Genomic DNA, 24,081 nt, shown 5'->3' on the forward strand with positions numbered 1-24,081 from the left:
TAATGATAATATTGACTGTTCTTACTTGTGAATCGACAGACCTAATTATAAGGTTAGACAGCAATATACAACCAAATCAGTGCAAGCCTTTGTACATCGTGACCCATTGTCGTTTGTTTGCTGCGAATTTCCCGAGATTTTTTAACAAACGAGTCTTCATTGTTATTTTCTTATTTAAGTACGACTTGCAGTCATCTATAAAGCTACGGAGGAAACCTTCACGGGCCTTCTTCGTCTTGGTTTGAGTTTCTTGCTGAACGCAATGTTGAGAGCTTTCTGTGTCGGAGTGTCTAGTCGCATGCGGAGAATGTAGCCGAAGAGAAACCATCTGCGACGATGGACGTTGTTTTGTAGTGGTGATGTTTTACACTTGTTGTACAACTTGATAATGTTGATGCGGTTGTAACTGATGTAGAGAAGAATATCGATAGGTATCATTCATGCAAATTAAGGCATAATTTGCATAATTGATAGGAAAATACTACTCTTCCGTAGTGGTAAATGATGAGCCCGACCTACAATTCGTTAGCATTAGCGGGATGTAGTTTTGAAAGTAAAGGAGGCACAATTACGATGACTTCCACGTCATTTCTGGAGAAGGCTTTATTAGTACCTTTTGGACTAACACCAAGTTTTCCGACTGGACACCAAAACCAAGTTCATGCCTTGTAAAATCTACATTAACACCACAACAGGTCAGTACGTCATAACACTGGTCTTGCTAAAATGGTAACGTCATATCTAAACAGTAGACAGGCTTGATAACTGTTTCCGGGCTAAACACTAACTTTTTCAGCTGAACACCAAAACCAAGTACATGCCTGATAAAATCAACACTAACACCATAAAAGATGACACAATCATAGTTCTACTTTATTGGCAAAACCGAGCCCATACCCTCATCAAACTGGTCTGACTATACTAGCAACCGCGCTCCTAGCCGGGGGAGGGGACCCCTGACAGCGCCTTTGGAACGTATCTTACAAAAAAACATAATTATAGACCAAACAACAAAGATGGTTCATACAATTACTCAGTATGAAATCAATAAGCTCAGAGGTAGATCATCATCCAAACAGAAGTAATACGGCATAAAGTAGGTATAAGACAAAGACAAAAGTTGGCATTGACTCAACAAGTATACGTGTTATGGGGACACAGTTTCAAGGGTTGAACAGGCAATGTTGTGTTTCAGATGTGTTTAAGATGGGAGAGGGGGTGATCTAGTTATCACCCTGGTCTTCTTGCTCGCTCGACCAGAGTGTGAGGTTGTCCCGGAGTAGCTGCATGATCAGGTTGCTGTCTTTGTATGTATCCTCGGGTAGCTTGTCCATCACCGATATAGCATCGTCGAACGCTTCCTTCGCCACCCGGCACGCTTCTTCGCCGTCATTTCGGATCTCGTTGTGGAACACTGAAAAGTTAAGCGCCAGCCCCAAGCGTATGGGATTCGTCGTGGGCAGCCCGGAGGCCTTCTCGTGCGCTTTCTCGTAGGACACCTTGGCCTTCGTCACCAGGTGTTCTTTCTCGCTACCTTCGCTGATTTCCGTCAGGTAGCGATCGTAGTCTCCCTTCATCTTGTGGTAAAAGACTTCAGACTCGATAACGACCTCCGGACGGTCGACGGTCTCCAGATTGTCGACTCCGGGGATGAGGAACTTGTCAAGGAGCGCCAAGACGTCGCCGCACACCTCCTTCATCTCCGTCTCCACCTTCTCCTGTAACCACTTCGCCGCCTGCCGCCCGATGTCCGACTCCTCCAGTCCCTGGTCGGCCTTCTTCTGATCCAAGGACGTGACGACCCGCCAGGCGGACCTCAGGGAGCCCGCCACGTTCTTGTAGGCCACGGACAGCAGGTTCCTTTCCTCAGTCGTCAGCATCTTAATCGGAATCTCCACCAGCTCCTTCATACACTTCGCCATTGTATCGTACTGCTCCGCTTGTTCCCAAACCTGGAATGATGACAAGAAGGTATCAACACCGGAAGTTCCGCTGCAGTACCGAAACAATCCGCTAGGAGTCATATAGCTATCTTCTAGGTTGGCGTTCGTATTCCGACTAGTTAGTAGGCTAATCACATCCCTAATATCATAAGGATCAATCCACAGTTTCTCGGGCTATGCTACACACACACACACACACACACACACACACACACACACACACACACACAAACACACACACATAAACACAGACGTACGGCACCGAAAGAATAACCTTTTCACGAAGGTATTACCAAGTGATCAGAGATGGCAGACTTCACCCCCTGCATACATCCCAACCGTTGCTATCATTAAACAATTTTAGAAAAATGCAGGTTAACTGTTACTTAAGCAACTACAGCTGGATAGATAAATACTCAAGACAATGTTGATGTTAATTAGCTGAGTACAGCAGCTAAATAAAACTAGGCTTTAGGCATTTGATAAATTCCTAAAACAAATAAATTCCTAAATTAGAATTAAATCTGTACATTAAGTTCAAGTTTGTCAACTCGATTATACACTTATTGCTTGATACAAAAAACCCTTTCATGCAATTTCAGGCGCATTTTGGTTTATGAATTAGTAGATGTTGCTTTACGAATGTTATTACGAAAACACACACACACCATACCACACACACACACAAAGACACACACAGAGAGGCACACAGACATTGTTAAACAAGAGTTCCACGACCTCATATCTCCATGAATTATTTTTAGCCTTTGTTGATATATTCTTTTGTCTCGTCAAAAGCATAATCAACCTTTTTCCATGAAGTATTTTGTTTTTTTACACATTTACATAATATATGCTTGGTCATAAACACCTTTATCTAACTTACACATGTTGCAATATTGACAGTCCTATCATTTTCCTCTTAAATGAATAATGGTACTTTTGCATTAATTATGCAAATTAGGAATATATTTGCATAATTGGTATCTGTTGATGCTCTACTTGCCATAAACCACATCTGTTACATGTATTTGATTCTTATGATGGAAAACACTGAAAATATAGATCCGCGACCTCATATCTCCATGAACAATTCTATTTATGCAAATGACTTACACATTTACGTAATATATGCTTAACCATAAACACCTTTATCTTACTTACACATGTTGCAATATTGATAGTCCTATAATTTCACAATTAGATGAATTGGGGTGTTTTTGCATTAATTATGCAAATTAGGAATCCATTTGCATAATTGGTATCTGTTGATGCTCCACTTTCCATAAACTACATAAATTACATGTATTTGAGTCTTATAATGGAAAACACTGAAAATATAGATTTCCCTCATGTGCTATGCAAATCAAGTCCCAATTAGCATAATTTGCACTTAATTGTGTACATCTCTGTTTAATCTACCCGCATACTAAATTTCATGGAAATCCGCCGTTCCTTTGTTCAGTTATTCTCCTTAGAATATTTTCACAATAACGCCCCTGCAGTTCCAGAGTAAGCTGCTAGGGGGCCCAAACCCACACCACTTCTTCATTACACCATCTGCCACCAAAAAAATCAAGACCATAGCACGTCCAGGTCAAGAGATACAAAAATGGAATTTGAGCTGCAGTACCAAGGTCACATACCAGGCAGCCCAAAATCGACCTTGAATTTCGGCTTCACAACACCTGCCCACATACCAAATATCATCGTAATCCATCAAGAGGTTCTTGAGTTATGCTGACTACAGTCGTCCGGAAACACAAACAGACAGACAAGCAGACAGACAGGCACACAGACACAACAAAACTATATCTCCATTTTTCATGGAGATAAAGAACGTTATGTACCTTGGCCCTCTGGATCAACACCTCCTTGTCAGTCATTGTCCGGTCTTTAGTGTTACAGTGAAACACAACTGCAATGGAACAAAAAATCAACAGTTTAGTAATGTATACGCGTAGGTATTTATTTTACAAAAAGGGCCACACCTTGGGCACGTTAGAGGAGGATGAAACACAGCCGGTGTATCCCGTATCACCCGAGGTACCGGCCCGACCGCGGGTCGGAACGCCCGACGAACGAAGATGTAGACTATTCGCAGCGCTACGCCTGGCCCCGCGCGCCTCCGACAGGTGCCTAATTATCTAATTGATAGATGGTAACCAATCAGAAGGGTTATGTAACAGTGCAGGTGTGCTAAGAAGGGCGGGAGTATATAAAGAGGGGGAAACACAGCAGGAAGTGCGTAGTTTGCCTGTGGGGAGAGAAGGCAGTCGGGGATTTGGCGGCATGGCTCAGGTCCCGAACCCTCCTGCACCGGGCGCCGTGCGCGCGGCACTTCGGCAGGCGGCAGGGCCTGCTCCCGCAGCCCAAGGAGCGCGTCAGCAGCAGCCTGCAGCCCCGGCTCCCGGCGTGGGTATCCAAGCACCACAGCAGCATGCAGCTCCAGTTCCCGGCGTGGGTATGCAACCACCACTGCAGCAGGCAGCTCCAGTTCCCGGTGGGGGTATCCTAGCACAGCCGCAGCAGCCAGCCCCAGTTCCCGGTGGGGGTATCCAAGCTCCGCCGCAGCAGGCAGCCCCAGTTCTTGGCGTGCAGGGCGTCCAGGCACCACAGCAAGCGCCACAGGCAGCCCCTCCAGGGCAGGCAGGAGTTCCGGCCCCGAATTTACAACAGGGACAGGTAGTATGGGTCAAAAGATTTTGTTCGTACTGTTGTGGAAGGGGAACGTTTTTGTCATAGAGTGGTTTCGTGTTTGTTTTGAATAATGGCGTCGTTTTTCTCGTTTTAAAGTCTCGCGTGGATGTCTGTAACCTTTGACCTTTGGCCTTGCGTAGGGCGAGCGTGCGTTAGCGAGGTTTGCTGTGATATTCTCTGGCTCAAGATTGATTTATATGTTCTGACGTTTTTGTGTGTGTATGATTGGGGTCCACAGCCACCTCCTGTCGTAGCCCAGCAGCCACAGGCAGCGCCAGTTGCTCAGCAGGTACAGCAGATACAACAGCCGCAGGGCCAGCCTGATCAGGATGCCGCCGCCCCCCCACTCCCACAGCAAGAGGTAACGGAAGTTGTTTTTGGATACTAGTAGTGCAAGGTTAAGGGAATTTTCAGGGGTATTAGTTGAGGTAGACCAGTTACGCGTTTTTGTGGTTGTTATTTTTTGTTGTGTTTTCGTGTTTTCAATTTTGTCTACTGCATGTTGAGATGGTTATAGGGGGATATTTTGTTAGCACGTTATGGCTTGTGGAATAATTTGGTGTGTGCTTAACATGTGGATGAAAATATATGGGATATGCGGCCTGTGTGGCCGAGAGCCTGTGTGGCCGAGAGCCTGTGTGGCCGAGAGCCTGTGTGGCCGAGAGCCTGTGTGGCCGAGAGCCTGTGTGGCCGTGAGCCTGTGTGGCCGTGAGTTTGTGTGGGGATTAACCTGTGGAAAGTTACCCCGTGGAGGGATAACATGAGTGGAGAGAGAGCTTATGTGGTGATAACCTGTGTGGTGGAAGTGTTATTGCGCGATGGACTGTATGGCTGTTGGGGGTGATAGCCTGTGTGGTCAAAGACACGTGGAGTGTTAGCCTATTTATGGATGACACCTTATATGTTGTTTGTGTAGGAACTCTTCCAGCTTGTGAGATCGCTGCAAGCCACCGTGGAGGGGTTCCAGAGGGGACAGGCCGGGGTGAGGGCTATCCTCCGTGATTTAAGAAGCATCGTTCAACGGCCGGACTCGTTGTTCGATCCCGGGTCAGCCATGCAACTCGTAGAAGACCTGGCGGCGGCAGCAAAGCGTGAGGGCCATAGAAAGTCGGAAGACTACCAGGCTGCGGCCGAAGTTCTGCGTTTACACCGCCATGATCCGAACTTGAAACTAGCTATCCGTGAGGTGTATTCTACTGATGCAACAAGAAAAGTGACTAAAAGAGTGACAGGTATTGTGGGCACGACCCAGCATAGTCAGCAGCGTCAAGGTGGCCTGGTGGCTGTACAACAGACGCAAAGGAGTTATCACCCTTACCACCAGTCCTCTGAGCCTCGAATGTTTGGCAATAATAATAGGGGTGATAGGAGGTGCTACGCCTGTGGGAGTACTGAGCACCTGATAGCCCGGTGTCCTGTGCGTAGGCGTCAGTATAGAGGTAGAGAGAGGGATAGAAATAATAGTACCGTGTCTGAAAATGACAAAAAAGACTGAGATATGTATTTGTGTATTCTGTGAGTAATGACATTGCAAATAAGAAAAGAAATGTGGAAAAAAAAGGAAAGGCTTGATGTGGTTTGGTGGGCCTGTGTCAATGCAGAAGTAAAGGAAATGTGAAAGTTTGAAATGTGTAGACGTGAATGTGTCACAATGCAGAAAGATGAAATGTAGACTCGCTGTATCATTCTGATAGGGAAAATGTCAGAAAAGTTGGAAATATGTATTTTGTATTTTGTAAGTGATTAACAAGGCAGGAAAAGGAAATGTGAAGAAAGTTTTGATACAAAACGTATAGCAATACGGAAAGAGAAGTGAAATAGTTTGTATTGTGTCTGAATTTCTGTAGCTGAAATGTGTATTTTTTAGGCATAGAAAGAGGAATTGTGAAGAAAGTTTGAAATGTGTGGTTGAAACGTCAAGCGACACGGAAAGGCGAAATGTGAAGAAACTGAAATATTTGCATGGTACCTGAATTGTGACACAGAAAGAAGAAATGTGAAGAAGTTTGTTTTTCTCAAAGGTACTTGTACCGTGATTTGAATATTTCGGTGTGTAACGGACCGGACCGGACAGGATTTGCGAATAAAGTTTGAGTGGTTGATGCATATATTGGACTCTGACTTATAATGTGTGTTTTGGTACATTAGAATTAGCGTTATTTTCGTGGTATTTTTGTTTTTGTAAAATGTAGCGCCATGGCAAGCACCAGGGGCTTCCTGTTCCCTTATCCCCACCTTTGTGGGTTGGTGTTTCCCAGGGCTGACTTTAAAAAAAGTTTTTAAAAGTGTAAAAGGTATTTATATTGGTTCGTTGGTTCTTTACAGCTCTATCGCTCCAAGGGTTTGTTTGATGTGCCAGAGTGGGAATGTGACCCTCTCTTCGACCCAGAAGCAGCTGTTCGCAATAAACGGGAGAGTTACTCGTGGGTGAATAGCAACAGTCAGCCTTGGGACAACACCAGCCCGCCAGCTCCTACCTTCAGCGACGTTGTAGAGGGTGTTAGTCATGGCAACGCTGCCATGGTCAAGTTTAGAAACCCTAATGACTTTATAGCAGGCAATATCCATAACTATGTCGAAGAATGGGAGTTGGTATTAATGGAACACACGAATAAGGACATGTTGTTAACTTGGATTACTAAGGGTGTCAATGTAGAGGATTTTATCGTACCTTATAAAGGGGTTTGGCAGGGGCAGCATTATGATGCATCATTTCCCCCAAGAAAGATCTTCCCGAATGGGCTGTCATGCAAGAGTTTTGTGAGGTTCATAAGTGAGACGATTGAGGAGCGTTTGTTAACAGGGGCGGTTCAGTTATGGGGGAAAGTGGGGGAGGTGGAACCACCGCATCTAGTCATGCCTTTGACAGTTGAACCGTCCAAGCCGCGTCTTTGTTGCGATATGCGTTTCCTCAACCTTTTCACTAGGGCCATACCATTCTCATTAGACAAGTTGATGGATGTTACGCGTTATGTACATAGAGGGAGTTATCAGACTAAATGTGATGATAAGTCGGGGTACGATCATGTGTCAGTTTGCCAACAGTCCAGAAGGTTGCTAGGCTTCGAGTGGGGCGGTTTCATATTTGTTTGCACATGTATACCATTTGGCTGGTCCTTGTCAGCGTGGATTTATAACACTTTGGGTTTAGCGGTGACAGGTTATGTCAGGCGAGTAGGGGTCCCCTCTACGCAGTACATCGATGACAGGCATGCGGGGCAGTTGGTAACGCCAGGTCAGAATGTAGTGGCAGACGATGCTACTTGTTTCAGGAGGGCGGAGCAGGCCATCTTTTTGTTGACTACAATGTTAGTCAGGTTGGGATATTTCTTAAATCTGGGAAAATCAGTTCTGGTCCCAACCCAAGTTCTGACATTCCTAGGGATGATAGTAAATTCTTTGTTGATGGCCTTTGCAATCCCGGAGGTAAAGAAGGGAAGCTTTAAGGATTTAAGATTGCAGATACTTAAGGATGGGAGAGTCCCAGTGAAGACGTTGCAAAAATTCGTAGGGAAGATAGTTTCGTTTGCGGTAGCGGTGCCTGGGGCTATGTTGTTTACGAGGGAGTGCAATCTGGCTATTGCTCAGGCGATTCGGTCGGATAAGATGATTTATATACGGGGAGATCTGAGGAAGGAAGTGGAGCATTGGGGCTTCTTGGATGAGTGGCAGGGAACGTTTCCTTGGAGAGAGGAACGACATCTGACCATACAGTTGGCGTCAGATGCCTCCGATTCTCGTTGGGGTGGTGTGATAGACCCGGGGAGGGAATCCCAGATGGTAGTGGGTGATGCTTGGTCACAGCAGGAGAAAGCTCTCCATATCAATGTAAAGGAAGCATTGGCGGTTAAGTATGTTATGGAAGCGGCTGTGGATAAGTGTAAAAATGCTAGGGTTCATGTGCAGGTGGATAATCAGGCATTATTGTACGCATGGAGGGCTCAAGGAAGGAAGTCGAAACAGATCTTTGATGTATTGAAAGACATATTTTTCCTATCCTTGAACCTGAACTGCTCCGTGTCCATGGCATACATAAGGTCTAAGGACAACCCCGCGGATATGCCGTCTAGGTCTTATTCGGAGGGGGACATGACACTTACTGAGAAGGCGTGGAAGAAGTTGGTGACAGAAGGGTGTACATATGGTATAGACTGTATGGCAGTACCATCCAATGCCAAGTTGGCCAACTTTATCGCTCCGTTCCCAGCTCGGGGGGCAACGGCAGTGGATTTTTTCGCCCAACAGTTTGGGGAGGATCTTCGCAAGTGTGGTAATGGATATGTGTTCCCGCCGGTGACCTTGGTGGGGCAAGTGATAAACCACGTAAGGCAATGCCGATATCCATGTTTGGTGGTAGCGCCGCAGACTTCACCCGTCAAGTATTGGTGGCCAATTTTGGCAGCAGCGGCAGTTAAGCGCACCCGGTTGGGGCGCAAAGGGGAGTTTGGGGTGGTGAATGTTCCCTCGCCCGCAGGGTGGTCTCCATGCCCTTTAGAATGGGACCTATGGGCATGGGAGATTAGGTGGTAATTTGTCACGTAGTATAGAGGGTTTTTTTGTTAGTGACTTTGGGGCTATCAATGTACATAATGTGTGTGAATTCTATGAAATAAAAGACAAATGTATGAGGCAACAGACTATATGGAGTCTTTGTATTTATTGTTTACAGGTTCTACCTAGAGTCCCAAGATTTTGCAGTCCAGCGGTGGCATGCCCAGAATGTGCACACCCGAACGATGAATCTTTTAACTTTTGCCAAATGTGCGGTTACGCTAGAAAACGTGTGGGAATGCTTAAGACGACATTGTCGCAGCCTATTGATATTGCTAGTTTGGATGCTAGGATTAAGCAGGTAGAGCATTCGGTGACGAAATACATGAAACAAAAATCAGCGCTACATAAGGAATTGGAAGTATTTCTGGCATCGCTCCCACAACCTAAAGATGTGATGTCCGCCTCTCCTCAAGATGTGTTGAGATTTCTAGTTTGGAAAGACGGGAAAGGGAAAACAAAAGTTCATGTAAACAACTGTCCGTCTTTAGGTCTGCCACAAGCTGCAGATTGTGTTTGCCCCCGCAGGCTAGCGGCAGGCACGGTAGACGCCATGATAGGAAAGTTAAGGGCTATATTCACAGCTGTGGGTAGAGTCGGAGGGGGTAAGGATGGTCCGGGTTTGGGGAACCCTGCGGCGCATAGGAAGGTGAAAGATTACCTAGCAGCCATTAAAAGGGAGCAGTCAAGTGCTTTAGTGATACCAAAGCAGGCCATCCCTTTTTTCCCTGACAAGTTGGAAAAGTTGTCTCTCTACATCAATGCTAAATTAGTGGAGGAAGACATCTCCCCAAAGGATATTTATATACTAGCAAGGGATAGTGCGTTTTTCAAGATGGCCATGTTTGCGGGTGATAGGTTTGTCGAGTTGGGTCACACAAAGGTCAATGAAATTATGGTATATCCAGATAGAGGTGGGCTATTGTTCAATCACACCGAGGGCAAGACAGTCAGGGCCGATAGACCTAATGTGTTTGGGATCAGGAGACTGGAAAACACGACTATCTGCCCAGTCAGTGGTCTGGAGATGTACTGGGATATTTGTAAGGAAGTAGGGCTGTCCCTTGTGACGGGGTATGTATTTCAGAGCTACCTCAGCTAAGGGCGAAATTACGGAAAACCCGTTTTCGCCTGGGGCAGCAGAGGCCAGATTAAGGGTACACTTAAGAGCGGCAAACCTGGATGAAGGGGAAACGGGACATAGTTTTAGGACGGGGTGTGCCTTGACTTTGGCGTTTGCGGGGTCGTCTAAGCAGGATATAATGGCCCATGTAGGGTGGTTCGCTGAGCCGACTGCGGAACATTATATGAAGTTGGCTAAGGTAATGCAGGCTAATAGCCCAGCAGGGAACTTGGCAGCAGCCCTGAGTACTTCTGACGGACGTGTGTCAAGCGTCGCTAACTTAATCCAGTTGTACAAGGATCTGAATGAGTTGAAAGGTTTTGTGCCGCTGTGGAAGGAGAGGATGGGATAGATAAGGATGTGGGTCATTTCACAGTGAATAATATAATGTATCCTATACTGCATTAAAAGAATTGGAGAAAGGCGGAGGTGTTATGCGTCGTTAATGACAAATCTTCTGGTGAAGAAGGTTAGGGGAAAGGGAGAGGTTTGGGAGGTGAGGATTGGGAAAAGGGAAAAGGAGGGGGATGTGGGCTCGCCAGTGCAGGGAGAGGGAGGTGGTCAAGGGATGGGGACTTTTTCCGCACTCCTTATCTCATCTCCATCACCGGTCGGAGGCGCGGGGGATGGGTGTGGCGTTGCGAATATTCCACTATTCGCAGCGCTACGCCTGGCCCCGCGCGCCTCCGACAGGTGCCTAATTATCTAATTGATAGATGGTAACCAATCAGAAGGGTTATGTAACAGTGCAGGTGTGCTAAGAAGGGCGGGAGTATATAAAGAGGGGGAAACACAGCAGGAAGTGCGTAGTTTGCCTGTGGGGAGAGAAAGCAGGCGGGGATTTGGGGGGTAAAGGCGAAGGGTAGGTGGCACCGACGGGAAACAGTAGGGTAAGGGTGGGAAGGTTGGGGGGGGGGGTGCAGTAAGGTGGCTTCTTCCCCTGCCCGCCCACCCTCCCTATTGGTGCTCGCCGGAAGCATTTGCCTCGCGTTCTGGTCGGGGATGGGGACTTTTTCCGCACTCCTTATCTCATCTCCATCACCGGTCGGAGGCGCGGGGGATGGGTGTGGCGTTGCGAATATTCCACTATTTTGGAGAGCAAGCTAGATACGGATAAAGGTCTCTCTCCGTTCCAGAAATTCTGTTCAAATTGTATATTGGAACTAGAGTTCCACGACCTCATACCTTCGCCAAATGATTCTAACCTTTATGACTGACGTATTAGGAGTGCTTCTCATCAATTACAAATCATACTAGTTGATTGATTTAGAATATGACATGTCCAAAGTATGAGCTTAACAAATTATGAGCTTAACCAAGAAGGTTATGCTAATATTTATCATCAATTATGCAAATTAGAATCTGATTTGCATGATTATCGTCTAATCATACTAAGCATAACACAAGCTATCTATATACTAAAAATCCTGACCATCCATCAAGGCCATCTTGTTTTAGTATTAATTATGCAATTGAAGTCTTCATTTGAATAGTTTATATCAATTGATATAATTTCTCTCTTCCTCACTTACATATGTCACATGTTTCAGAGTCCTATAATGGAATTTGATGGATGTATACTCTTTCCTCATTAATTATGCAAATTAGATTTTCATAAGAAGTATCTAATCATGTACAGCATCACTCAAGCTATCTGCGTACCAAAAATCATTACCATCCATCACGCCTTTGAGTTATTCCCTTTCAAAGTCAGATGCAAAACCTGCTCCTGCAGTTCAAAAAAAGCCGCTAGGGGGCCCAACCCCATACCACTTGCTCCCTGTCCAAAGATCTATCTACTACTTAAAAATCAGTTCCATAGCATGTCCAGAACACGAGATATCAAAGTTCCGCTGTAGTACCGTAAGAAGCCGCTAGGGGACCCAAAATCTAATCGTTTTTAGGTCTCATAAAACCTACCAACATACCAAATACCAAGACAGTCCATAAAGGCATTCTCGAGTTATGCTGGTCCACTACACACACACAAACACACAAAAACACAAACGCTACCCTCTGCATAACCTTCTCGGCGAAGGTAATGATAGATCTATTTTCAATGCACAAGCAGCTAATAGACAGGAATTCCCTATTTAGACGATTTTAGCAAAAAAATTACATTTATGACGTCATATTTACGTCAAATACGTCATAACTAGGGGTGGGTACAGGAACCGTGTGCCGGTACAAAGCCGGTAATTCTTATTGGACCGGTCCACAAAAAAACGGTCCGTAAAAGAATCAGTGGACCGGCCTATGGACCGATTACAAAATTCATAGTACTAGGCTACCAGCAGGCGGCCACATAACCGGTCTACGAAAATACAAAACAGCAGATTTAACGAGTCGTTTTCGATGATGTTAGCTGCGAATCATATATAGAAACACTTAAAGGATGAGTAAACAGACGGCGAGAAGAGTACAGTTATAATTTTGAGACAAAGTGCAAACCTAAGAAATTATATCGCTCCAGACATGACGTTTGGAGATTTTTACGTGTGTCTCGCTCTCCAAAATATGATGCACTGCGACACTACTATAATCAGGTACAGGTACAGGTCCGGACCTGGACCTGACCCTCTGGACCTGGACCTGGACCGGACCTGAATTTTATGTACCGGTACCCACCACTAGTCGTAACAGTAATTTCATGACTAAGCATCATTCTCTGCAAATTTGGTGATTATACCACATATCGTTCTGAAGTTATGACGGGCGAATGACCCCCCCCCCCGTCAAGGAAGTCTAAAAAAAGCCCGTCTAGATAGGGTTAACCTACCGCACCAGCTATCCATTACTGAGAAACTAACAATACAATACCGGAGGCAGACTCTCCCTGGTCTTCCTCCTCGCTCGTCCAAACCGTGAGGTTGTCCCGGAGTAGCTGCATGATCAGGCTGCTGTCTTTGTACGCTTCGTCTTTGAGGCCGTCAATCAACTCTAACGCCGCGTCAAACGCCTCCTTCGCCACCCGACACGCTTCTTTGGGGTCATGTCGGATCTCGTAGTGGAACACTGAAAAACTCAGCGCCACCCCCAGTCGTACGGGGTGTGCTGGGGCCAGCTCGGTAGTAGCCTTCGCGTACGCTTTCTCGTAGGACTCGTTGGCTTTTGTCACCATATCCTCTCTCTCGCTACCTTCGAGGATTTCCGTCAGGTAACCGTAGTAGTCTGCCATCATCTTGTGGTAGAAGACTTCGGCCTCCAGTTCGTCGACTCCGGGGATGAGGAACTTGTCAAGGAGCGCCAAGACGTCGCCGCACATCTCCTTCAACTCCGTCTCAATCTTCATCTGTACCCCCTTCACTTCCTCCCATTTTCTCTGGGATTCCGACTTCTGATGAATGGACATGGCGACCCGCCAGGCGGACCTTCGGGAGCCCACCACCTTCTTGTAGGCCCCGGACAGCAGGTTCCTCTCTTCAGTCGTCAGCGGCTCGCCCGTCTCCACCAGCTCATTCATGCACTTCACCATGTCTTCGTATCTCTCCGCTTGTTCCGCCACCTGAAATGATAACAACGATATATCAAACCCAAAAGTTTCGCTGCAGTAACGAATGAAACCGCTAGGAGGCCAATTCTCGAAGTTGACCATCGTTTTTCACCCCCTAGCCTGCTTACATCCCAAGTGGCATAAGGATCCATCCGCAGCTTCTCGAGTTATGCTATTCATTCATTCACACATTCACACACACACACGCGCGCGCGCGCGCACACACACACAAACACACACACACACACACACACACACACACACACACACACACACAAAGAATACTTCATCTTCACAATTTAACTCTACGTACCTTGGCCCGCTCCAACATAATTCTCCTCTGCAAGTTTGCCGATTCAGCCATTGTCCGGTCTTTAGTGTTACTGTAATACACAACTGCAATGAAAGAAAAACACAGTGCAGTAGTGCATGTATTCATCATGTCGACACGTAGGCTGACCTGTCCCAAGTACTGAACTGCCCATTTAAGGAGGAGGCACACCACGTTAGAGGAGAATACAAGACGGCCGGTGCATTCCGTATCACCCGAAGTACCGCGGGTCGGGACTTCTATGGTTTTCTATTCCAGTCAAATCTTAACTACGACGTAATTCCACCAGCTACGACGTAGTTTGACACGACACGACGTACTTTGGCGAACTACGAGGTAATTCACACAACTTGGCCCCCCTTACGACTTACCTCATAACTACAACGAAGTTCAGCCAACAACGATGGACTTCACAACCTGCTTCTTAATACGACCTTGACCTACCGCTCCAGGTATCCATTATTGACAAACTGACCATACAATGCCGGAGGCAAACCAAGCTGATCTGTAGATCACCATACCAACGGTCCTTTACTTATAATCACCCATCCAAGTAATTGCTGGGCACAGTCATGAATCTTCTTATGCCCCTCCCCGACTTATACAACTATTATAGCAGCTAGTTACCTGCATACAGACCAACATGTAGCAACAAAGCAGAAAAAGATGGCAGCAGATTATTTGAATCTCACATAAATTGATTTTCTTATGAATACATGTACCGTAAAAAAGTGATAAAGATGTTTTTATAATTCTAGTTTTATATTATTTGCAGGATAACTACCTGCTGTCATCACCATCAGGCTCAAATCCTTTGCTCTTAAAAGGAGGACCCCCGGTTACGTGTCCCCTCGTGAAGCCTCCGGCATTGGATGGTCAGTTTTTCAGTAATGGATAGATGACCAATCAATTCCCGCGTTTAAAACCAAAGGCGGTTATCGTGGCATTGGATGGTTAGTTTCTCAGTAATGGATAGCTGACCAATCAATTCCCACGTTTTAAAAGAAAAGGTGGTTATCTAGGTGGTTCCTTTCATATGAAAATTGGAAAAATTAGGTTTTATTCATCCATTTGGGTCAAAAGAGTAGCTCCAGCTATCATTAGCTCCAGCTATTATGATGGCTTATATACCAGCTTCGTTTGCCTCCGGCACTGGATATTCAATTTGTCAGTAATGGAATGAACAGACACATTTTAACCATTAGCCACACGGCCTGGCACCTTAGTTGCAATGTGTCCAAACATGGCATAAAAATGTTAATCATAAACACCACTTACATATGACCACTTAATCGTCGCCATGGCAAAGCTTTTCTTGCCTTTCTTGTTGTGTTTTGTTATGCATGGGTATCTTAATAAGGTGGCAGCGTCAACATTTGTTTTGTTTGTTTGCATTGCATACCTGGCAAACCTCCTAATTACGTATACTGTGACCTGCAATTACTTGGATGGGAGATTATAAACAAAGGACAGTTGTTATAGTGACTTACTGATCAACTTGGTTTGCCTCTGGCATCAGATGGTCAGTTTCTCAGTAATGGATGGCTGGAGCGGTAGGTTAAGTCGTATTAAAGCAGGTTGTGAACTACGTCGAAGTTGCCTTAACCCTCATACACCCGAACCTATTTTTGCGACTAAAATGACTGAACGGGGTCAAAAATGACCCCAACATGTTTTGTTCAGTGAAATTTCCCTTTTCACTTTTTTCGCTAATTGTTATCCGTACATTGCTTCATCAATGTAAGAGGAATGTTTTGGCATGTTTAGGTTTGAAAAATTCCCGTTCATTATCATGATTTATGCAAAAAGATCAGAAGGACCCGACTTGAGCTATTCCTATTTAGACCAGGAGGGGATTTTTGAAGCTCACGCCAAATTTCATGTTGCATAACTAATGAACAGCTTACGCGAGAGCCACCAAACTTGGTCACTTTTCATAAAATGTCCCTGACAAAAATTTCAAATTTATAAAGTAAGTTCATCGTTTTTGGTGTTGCCATGGCAACAGGTTTTTGACAGGCATATTTACCAAATCTGCTAATTTCAGTTAAAACAAAGTCGTTTCGAGGCTTTGTTAGTACGCCAAATGTATTTTCTTACCTTGTTATCATCTTATGTAATCCAATGTAACTTTTATGATTTAGAATTACTATTTTATGCTGATTTGATGACGTCATCGGTCAAAATCCAAGATGGCGGATAGAATAACATAAAATTGCGTCATAATGACGTCATGATACGTCATTATGACATAAAATTTGTTCTGGTCAAATTAATTCACATGTGCATCATCCTCTGAAAATTTGGTGGTCATACAATATGCAGTTTAGGAGTTACAGAGGGCAGGTCTCAAAAACAGCTCATTATTTTTGCTGGGGTCAAAAATGACCCCAGAGGACTCAACACAGACTTTCCTATATAATGTTAACAGTATTGTGCCAATATCCCTAGAAAATTAGGAGAGGTTAGAATAGATGTCTACTGACAAAGTCACGGAAGGAATTTTTTTCAGATCGAACATGTTCAAGTAGCACGTCAAAATCCACGCCTGGGGTCAAAAATTACCCCGTTCGGGTGTATGAGGGTTAAAGTGTATCGTAATTGCGTGGGCCACTTGCGCGCCATGTCAAACTACGTCGCATTTTGGCTGAATTACGTCGTAGTTGAGTTTTGACCAGAAAAGAAAACCATACACGTCTAAACTTACGGGAAGTTTCCACCATAGGAAGGACGTTTTCTACCAATCAAGTATGTTTTATGTTCGAGCCGGAATATTTTGGGTGTATCCGAAAGTCTAGTAATACAACAAAACCACTGGGCGGGTGACATAAATACGTTTGAGGCGTCAGATTTACCATCGAATGGCATTCAAACACCGGTGGTACAAAATGATACATTTCTGTGAAATATTCACCAACAAACATGGCCAGAAAATGCAAATTTTGGTGAAATCTTACCTTTCGATTCTTGCCTAGATTTACACGGTTAGTAAGCCGGCAGGACAGTTTAGACACAACGCGCTCACTGAGCAGGTAGAAAGTGGTTTCTTATTTGAATACCACTACAACTGGTGCGAGTAAAACCGGTTTTTACGGAGTCTACTATATGATGCAAAAATGAAAGGGGGGCATTTGAATTTTTTCGCTGTAAGAATGTATTGAAATATCAAACATAATACATGTATTGTCGAACAACTTAGACCGTAAGGAAAAATAACGTTTGATGGAAAACACGGTGGCACGGTGGCCTTGTGATAAGGGTTGTTTACTCACTACGCTTATCGAAAAGAGTAGGGGTTCGTCCTGATTTGATTGGGTCAAATGATATGCAGCTTGCAATCTTCAGCGCAAACCTGGTGTGGAACGCGGCATTACGCCATGGGGCCACAAACTCCTACAAATTAGCCTCTGCCAGACTAACTACGTCGGCTATAGGGGAAATATTCGCCTGGGAAGTTTGCTTACCATACGGTTTCATTCGCAGGAGTATTGTGATTACAGTTGTCCGTATGTTCGCAGCAAAACTCACGATCCCTTTGCTGCATTAGTATGTATTTAAGCATGTCGACTGCTGGTATTCGCAAAACGATGTCCTTTATTTACACTAATACAAGAGCGAACACAGTGTTACCGGTCGCCCTAATTTGGGGCGAGTTGGTAGTAAAAAATACTTGGGTTTTTCTCCAAGCAGATGTTGGGTTGTGTTGAGCATCCTTTGTATTTGACACCATCTGTTGTGCCCAAAGGAAGCCTGGTTCCCAAGGTAAATGTTAGGCTTCGACTCCCTACACTGCCTTTAACTAATATGATGATTATGATAATGATATTGACTGTTCTTAGTTGTGAATCGACAGACCTAAGGTTAGACTGCAATTTACAACCAAATCAGTGCACGTCTTTGTACATCTTGACCCATTCTCGTTCGTTTGCTGTGAATTTCCTAAGATGCTTATGAGTCTACATTGTTATGTTCTTATTCAAGTACAACTTTCTGTCATCTATTAAGCTATTATCGTAGTTTATAATTCTAGTTTTATATTATTTGCAGGTAACTATCTGCTCTCATCATCATCAGGCTCAAATCCATTAAGGAAGACCCTCAGTTACTTGTCCCCTCGCAAGGCCTCCGGCATTGGTTGGTCAGTTTCTCAGTGATGGATAGCTGACCAATCTATTCCTACATTTAAAAACTAAAGGTGGTCATTGTGTTGGTTCATTTCATTTGGTCAGTTTCTCAGTAATAGATAGCTGACCAATCAATTCCCACGTTTTAAAACGAAAGGTGGTTATCGTGGTGCTTCATTTCACATGAAAATGGGAAAATTTAGGTTTTATTAATTCATATGGGTTACAAGACTAGCTCCAGCTATCATTAGCTCCAGATATTATGATGGCTTATATACCAGCTTGGTTTGCCTCCGGCATCGGATAGTCACTTTGTCAGTAATGGAATGAATAGACACATTTTAACCACTAGCCACGCGGCCTGGCATAGTTGCAATGTGTCAAAACATAGCTTCAAAATGTTAATCATAAACACCACTTACTTATGGCCACTTAATCGTCGCCATGGCAAAACTTTTCTTGCCTATCTTGTTCTGTTTTGTTATGCCTGGATATCTTAATAAGGTGGCAGCGTCAACATATGTTTTGTTTGTTTGCATTGCATACCCGGCAAACCACCTAATTACGTATACTGCGCCCTGCAATTACTTGGATGGAAGATTATAAGTAAAGGACTGTTGTTATGGTGACGTACTGATTAGCTTAGTTTGCCTCTGGCATCAGATGGTCAGTTTCTCAGTAATGGATAGCTGGAGCGGTAGGTTAAGTCGTATTAAAGCAAGTCATGAACTACGTCGAAGTTGCCTTAAAGTATATCGTAGTTGTAAGTTAAGTCGTATTGCGTGAGCCACTTGTTTGAATTACGTCGTTGTTCGCCCAGGTATGCGCACCATGTCAAACTACGTCGCATTTGGCTGAATTACGTCGTAGTTGAGTTTTGACCAGAAAAGAAAACCATACACGTCTAACCTTACGGGACGTCTCCACCATCGGAAGGACGTTTTTTACCAATCAAGTATGTGGTTTTATGTTCGAGCCGGAATATTTGGGGTGTATCCAAAAGTCTGGTAACACAACGAAAACACTGGGTGGGTGACATAAATACGTTTAAGGCGTCAGATTTACCATCGAATGGCATTCAAACACCGGTGGTACAAAAACGATACATTTCTGTGAAATATTCACCAACAGACATGGCCAGAAAATGCAAATTTTGGTAAAATCTTACCTTTCGATTCTTGCCTAGATTTACACGGTTAGTAAGCCGGCAGGACAGTTTAGACACAACGCGCTCACTGAGCAGGTAGAAAGTGGTTTCTCATTTGAATACCACTACAACTGGTGCGAGTAAAACCGGTTTTTACGGAGTCTACTATACGTTGCAAAAATGAAAGGGGGGCATTTGAATTTTTTTTCGCTGTAAGAATGTATTGAAGTATCAAACATAATACATGTATTATCGAACAACTTAGACCGTAAGGAAAACTAACGTTTGATGGAAAACTCGGTGGCACGGTGGCCTTGTGATAAGGGTTGTTTACTCACTACGCTTATCGAAAAGAGTAGGGGTTCGTCCTGATTTGATTGGGTCAAATGATATGCAAATTGCAATCTTCAGCGCAAACCTTGTTTCGAACGCGGCCTTACGCCATGGGGCCACAAACTCCTACAAATTAGCCTCTGCCAGACTAACTACGTCGGCTATAGGGGAAATATCCGCCTGGGTAGTTTGCTTACCATACGGTTTCATTCGCAGGAGTATTGTGATTACAGTTGTCCGTATGTTCGCAGCAAAACTCACGATCCCTTTGCTGCATTAGTATGTATTTAAGCATGTCGACTGCTGGTATTCGCAAAACGATGTCCTTTTTTTACACTAATACAAGAGCGAACACAGTGTTACCGGTCGCCCTAATTTGGGGCGAGTTGGTAGTAAATACTTGGGTTTTCTCCAAGCAGATGTTGGGTTGTGTTGAGCATCCTTTGTATTTGACACCATCTGTTGTGCCCAAAGGAAGCCTGGTTCCCAAGGTAAATGTTAGGCTTCGACTCCCTACACTGCCTTTAACTGATATGATGATTATGATAATGATATTGACTGTTCTTAGTTGTGAATCGACAGACCTACGGTTAGACTGCAATTTACAACCAAATCAGTGCACGTCTTTGTACATCTTGACCCATTCTCGTTCGTTTGCTGCGAATTTCCTGAGATGCTTCTGCACATGAGTCTCCATTGTTATGTTCTTATTCAAGTTCAACTTTCTGTCATCTATTAAGCTATTATCGTAGTTTATAATTCTAGTTGCATATTATTTGCTCTCATCATCATCAGGCTCAAATCCATTAAGGAAGACCCTCAGTTACTTGTCCCCTCGCAAGGCTTCCGGCATTGGTTGGTCAGTTTCTCAGTGATGGATAGCTGACCAATCTATTCCTACATTTAAAAACTAAAGGTGGTCATTGTGTTGGTTCATTTCATGTGGTCAGTTTCTCAGTAATAGATAGCTGACCAATCAATTCCCACGTTTTAAAACGAAAGGTGGTTATCGTGGTGCTTCATTTCACATGAAAATGGGAAAATTTAGGTTTAATTCATTCATATGGGTAACAAGACTAGCTCCAGCTATCATTAGCTCCAGCTATTATGATGGCTTATATACCAGCTTCGTTTGCCTCCGGCATCGGATAGTCACTTTGTCAGTAATGGAATGAATAGACACATTTTAACCACTAGCCACGCGGCCTGGCATAGTTGCAATGTGTCAAAACATAGCTTCAAAATGTTAATCATAAACACCACTTACATATGGCCACTTAATCGTCGCCATGGCAAAACTTTTCTTGCCTTTCTTGTTGTGTTTTGTTATGCCTGGGTATCTTAATAAGGTGGCAGCATCAACATATGTTTTGTTTGTTTGCATTGCATACCCGGCAAACCTCCTAATTACGTATACTGCGCCCTGCAATTACTTGGATGGGAGATTATAAATAAAGGACTGCTGTTATGGTGACTTACTGATCAACTTGGTTTGCCTCTGGCATCAGATGGTCAGTTTCTCAGTAATGGATGGCTGGAGCGGTAGGTTAAGTCGTGTGTTAACGCAGGTTGTGAACTACGTCGAAGTTGCCTTAACCCTCATATACCCGAACCTATTTTTTGCGACTAAAATGACTGAACGGGGTCAAAAATGACCCCAAAATGTTTTGTTCAGTGAAATTTCCCTTTTCACTTTTTTCGCTAATTGTTATCCGTACATTGCTTCATCAATGTAAGAGGAATGTTTTGGCATGTTTAGGTTTGAAAAATTCCCGTTCATTATCATAATTTATGCAAAAAGATCAGAAGGACCCGACTTGAGCTATTCCTATTTAGACCAGGAGGGGATTTTTGAAGCTCACGCCAAATTTCATGTTGCATAACTAATGAACAGCTTACGCGAGAGCCACCAAACTTCGTCACTTTTCATAAAATGTCCCTGACAAAAATTTCAAATTTATAAAGTAAGTTCATCGTTTTTGGTGTTGCCATGGCAACAGGTTTTTGACAGGCATATTTTACCAAATCTGCTAATTTCAGTTAAAACAATGTCGTTTCGAGGCTTTGTTAGTACGCCAAATGTATTTTCTTACCTTGTTATCATCTTATGTAATCCAATGTAACTTTTATGATTTAGAATTACTATTTTATGCTGATTTGATGACGTCATCGGTCAAAATCCAAGATGGCGGATAGAATAACATAAAATTGCGTCATAATGACGTCATATTACGTCATTATGACATAAAATTTGTTCTGGTCAAATTAATTCACATGTGCATCATCCTCTGAAAATTTGGTGGTCATACAATATGCAGTTTAGGAGTTACAGAGGGCAGGTCTCAAAAACAGCTCATTATTTTTGCTGGGGTCAAAAATGACCCCAGAGGACTCAACACAGACTTTCCTATATAATGTTAACAGTATTGTGCCAATATCCCCAGAAAATTAGGAGAGGTTAGAATAGATGTCTACTGACAAAGTCACGGAAGGAATTTTTTTCAGATCGAACATGTTCAAGTAGCACGTCAAAATCCACGCCTGGGGTCAAAAATGACCCCGTTCGGGTGTATGAGGGTTAAAGTATATCGTAATTGCGTGGGCCACTTGTTCGAATTACGTCGTTGTTCGCCCAGGTATGTTCGCCATGTCAAAATACGTCGCACTTGGTTAAATTACGTCGTAGTTGAGTTTTGACCAGAAAATAAAACCATACACGTCTAACCTTACGGGACGTCTCCACCGTCGGAAGGACGTTTTCTACCAATCAAGTATGTGGTTTTATGTTCGAGCCGGAATATTTGGGGTGTATCCGAAAGTCTGGTAACACAACGAAAACACTGGGTGGGTGACATAAATACGTTTGAGGCGTCAGATTTAACATCGAATGGCATTCAAACACCGGTGGTACAAAAACTATACATTTCTGTGAAATATTCACCAACAGACATGGCCAGAAAATGCAAATTTTGGTAAAATCTTACCTTTCGATTCTTGCTTAGATTTACACGGTTAGTAAGCCGGCAGGACAGTTTAGACACAACGCGCTCACTGAGCAGGTAGAAAGTGGTTTCTTATTTGAATACCACTACAACTGGTGCGAGTAAAACCGGTTTTTACGGAGTCTACTATATGTTGCAAAAATGAAAGGGGGGCCTTTGAATTTTTTCGCTGTATGAATCTATTGAAATATCAAACATTATACATGTATTGTCGAACAACTTAGACCGTAAGGAAAACTAACGTTTGATGGAAAACACGGTGGCACGGTGGCCTTGTGATAAGGGTTGTTTACTCACTACGCTTATCGAAAAGAGTAGGGGTTCATCCTGATTTGATTGGGTCAAATGATATGCAGCTTGCAATCTTCAGCGCAAACATGGTATGGAACGCGGCCTTACGCCATGGGGCCACAAACTCCTACAAATTGGTCTCTGCCAAACTAACTACGTCGGCTATAGGGGAAATATCGCCTGGGAAGTTTGCTTACCATACGGTTTCATTCGCAGGAGTATTGTGATTACAGTTGTCCGTACGTTCGCAGCAAAACTCACGATTCCTTTACTGCATTAGTATGTAGTTTAAAATGTCGACTGCTGGTATTCGCAAACCGATATACTTTTTTTACACTAATACAAGAGCGAACATAGTGTTACAGGTCGCCCTAATTTTGGGCGAGTTGGTAGTAAATACTTGGGTTTTCTCCAAGCAGATGTTGGGTTGTGTTGAGCATCCTTTGTATTTGACACCATCTGTTGCGCCTGAAGGAAGCCTGGGTCCCAAGGTAAATGGTAGGCTTCTGCTCCCTACAGTGCCTGTAACTGATATAATAATTATAATAACAATATTGACTGTTCTTATTTCTGAATCGATAGAACTAAGGTTAGACTGCAATTTACAACCAAATCAGTGCCCGTCTTTGTACATCTTGACCCATTGTCGTTTGTTTGTGCAAATTTCCTGAGATGTTTTAACACACAAGTCTCCATTGTCATGTTCTTATTCAAGGGCAACTTGAAGTCATCTATAAAGCTACGGAGGAAACCTTAACGGGGCCATCCTTGTCTTGGATTGAGTTTCTTGCTGAACGCAATGTTGAGAGCTTTCTGTGGCGGGGTGTCTAGTCGCATGCGGAGAATGTGGCCCAAGAGAGACCATCTGCGACGGTGGACTTCGTTTTGTAGTGGCGATTTTTTACACTTGTTGAATGTACAACTTAATATTGCTGATGAGGTTGTAACTGATATAGAGAAGAATATCGATAGATATCAATCATGCAAATTAATGCCTAACTTGCATAATTGATGGGAAAATAATATTCTTCCGTAGTGGTAAA

General features: G+C 43.9%; 1 protein-coding gene across 2 annotated transcripts; it reads right to left on the reverse strand.

The window, feature by feature from the left end:
* Positions 1-585: 585 nt before the first annotated feature.
* LOC136442033 (uncharacterized) lies at positions 586-17,211 on the reverse strand. 2 transcript variants are annotated; one of them, XM_066438626.1, is made up of 5 exons: positions 17,099-17,211; positions 14,124-14,206; positions 13,138-13,822; positions 3,794-3,861; positions 586-1,952 (listed from the first exon to the last, which is right to left on the reverse strand). In XM_066438626.1, exons 2-5 carry the CDS (start codon positions 14,172-14,174, stop codon positions 1,224-1,226), a joined length of 1,533 nt encoding a protein of 510 aa, XP_066294723.1. In that variant the 5' UTR covers positions 14,175-14,206; positions 17,099-17,211; the 3' UTR covers positions 586-1,223. The 2 variants fall into 2 exon arrangements, with proteins under 2 accessions (XP_066294723.1, XP_066294724.1); XM_066438627.1 differs by having other exon boundaries at positions 14,124-14,193; positions 17,099-17,169.
* Between the last annotated feature and the right edge of the window lie 6,870 nt (positions 17,212-24,081).

The sequence above is a fragment of the Branchiostoma lanceolatum genome, chromosome 9 (assembly GCF_035083965.1).
Source record: "Branchiostoma lanceolatum isolate klBraLanc5 chromosome 9, klBraLanc5.hap2, whole genome shotgun sequence".
NCBI classification, from domain to species: Eukaryota; Metazoa; Chordata; class Leptocardii; order Amphioxiformes; family Branchiostomatidae; genus Branchiostoma; species Branchiostoma lanceolatum.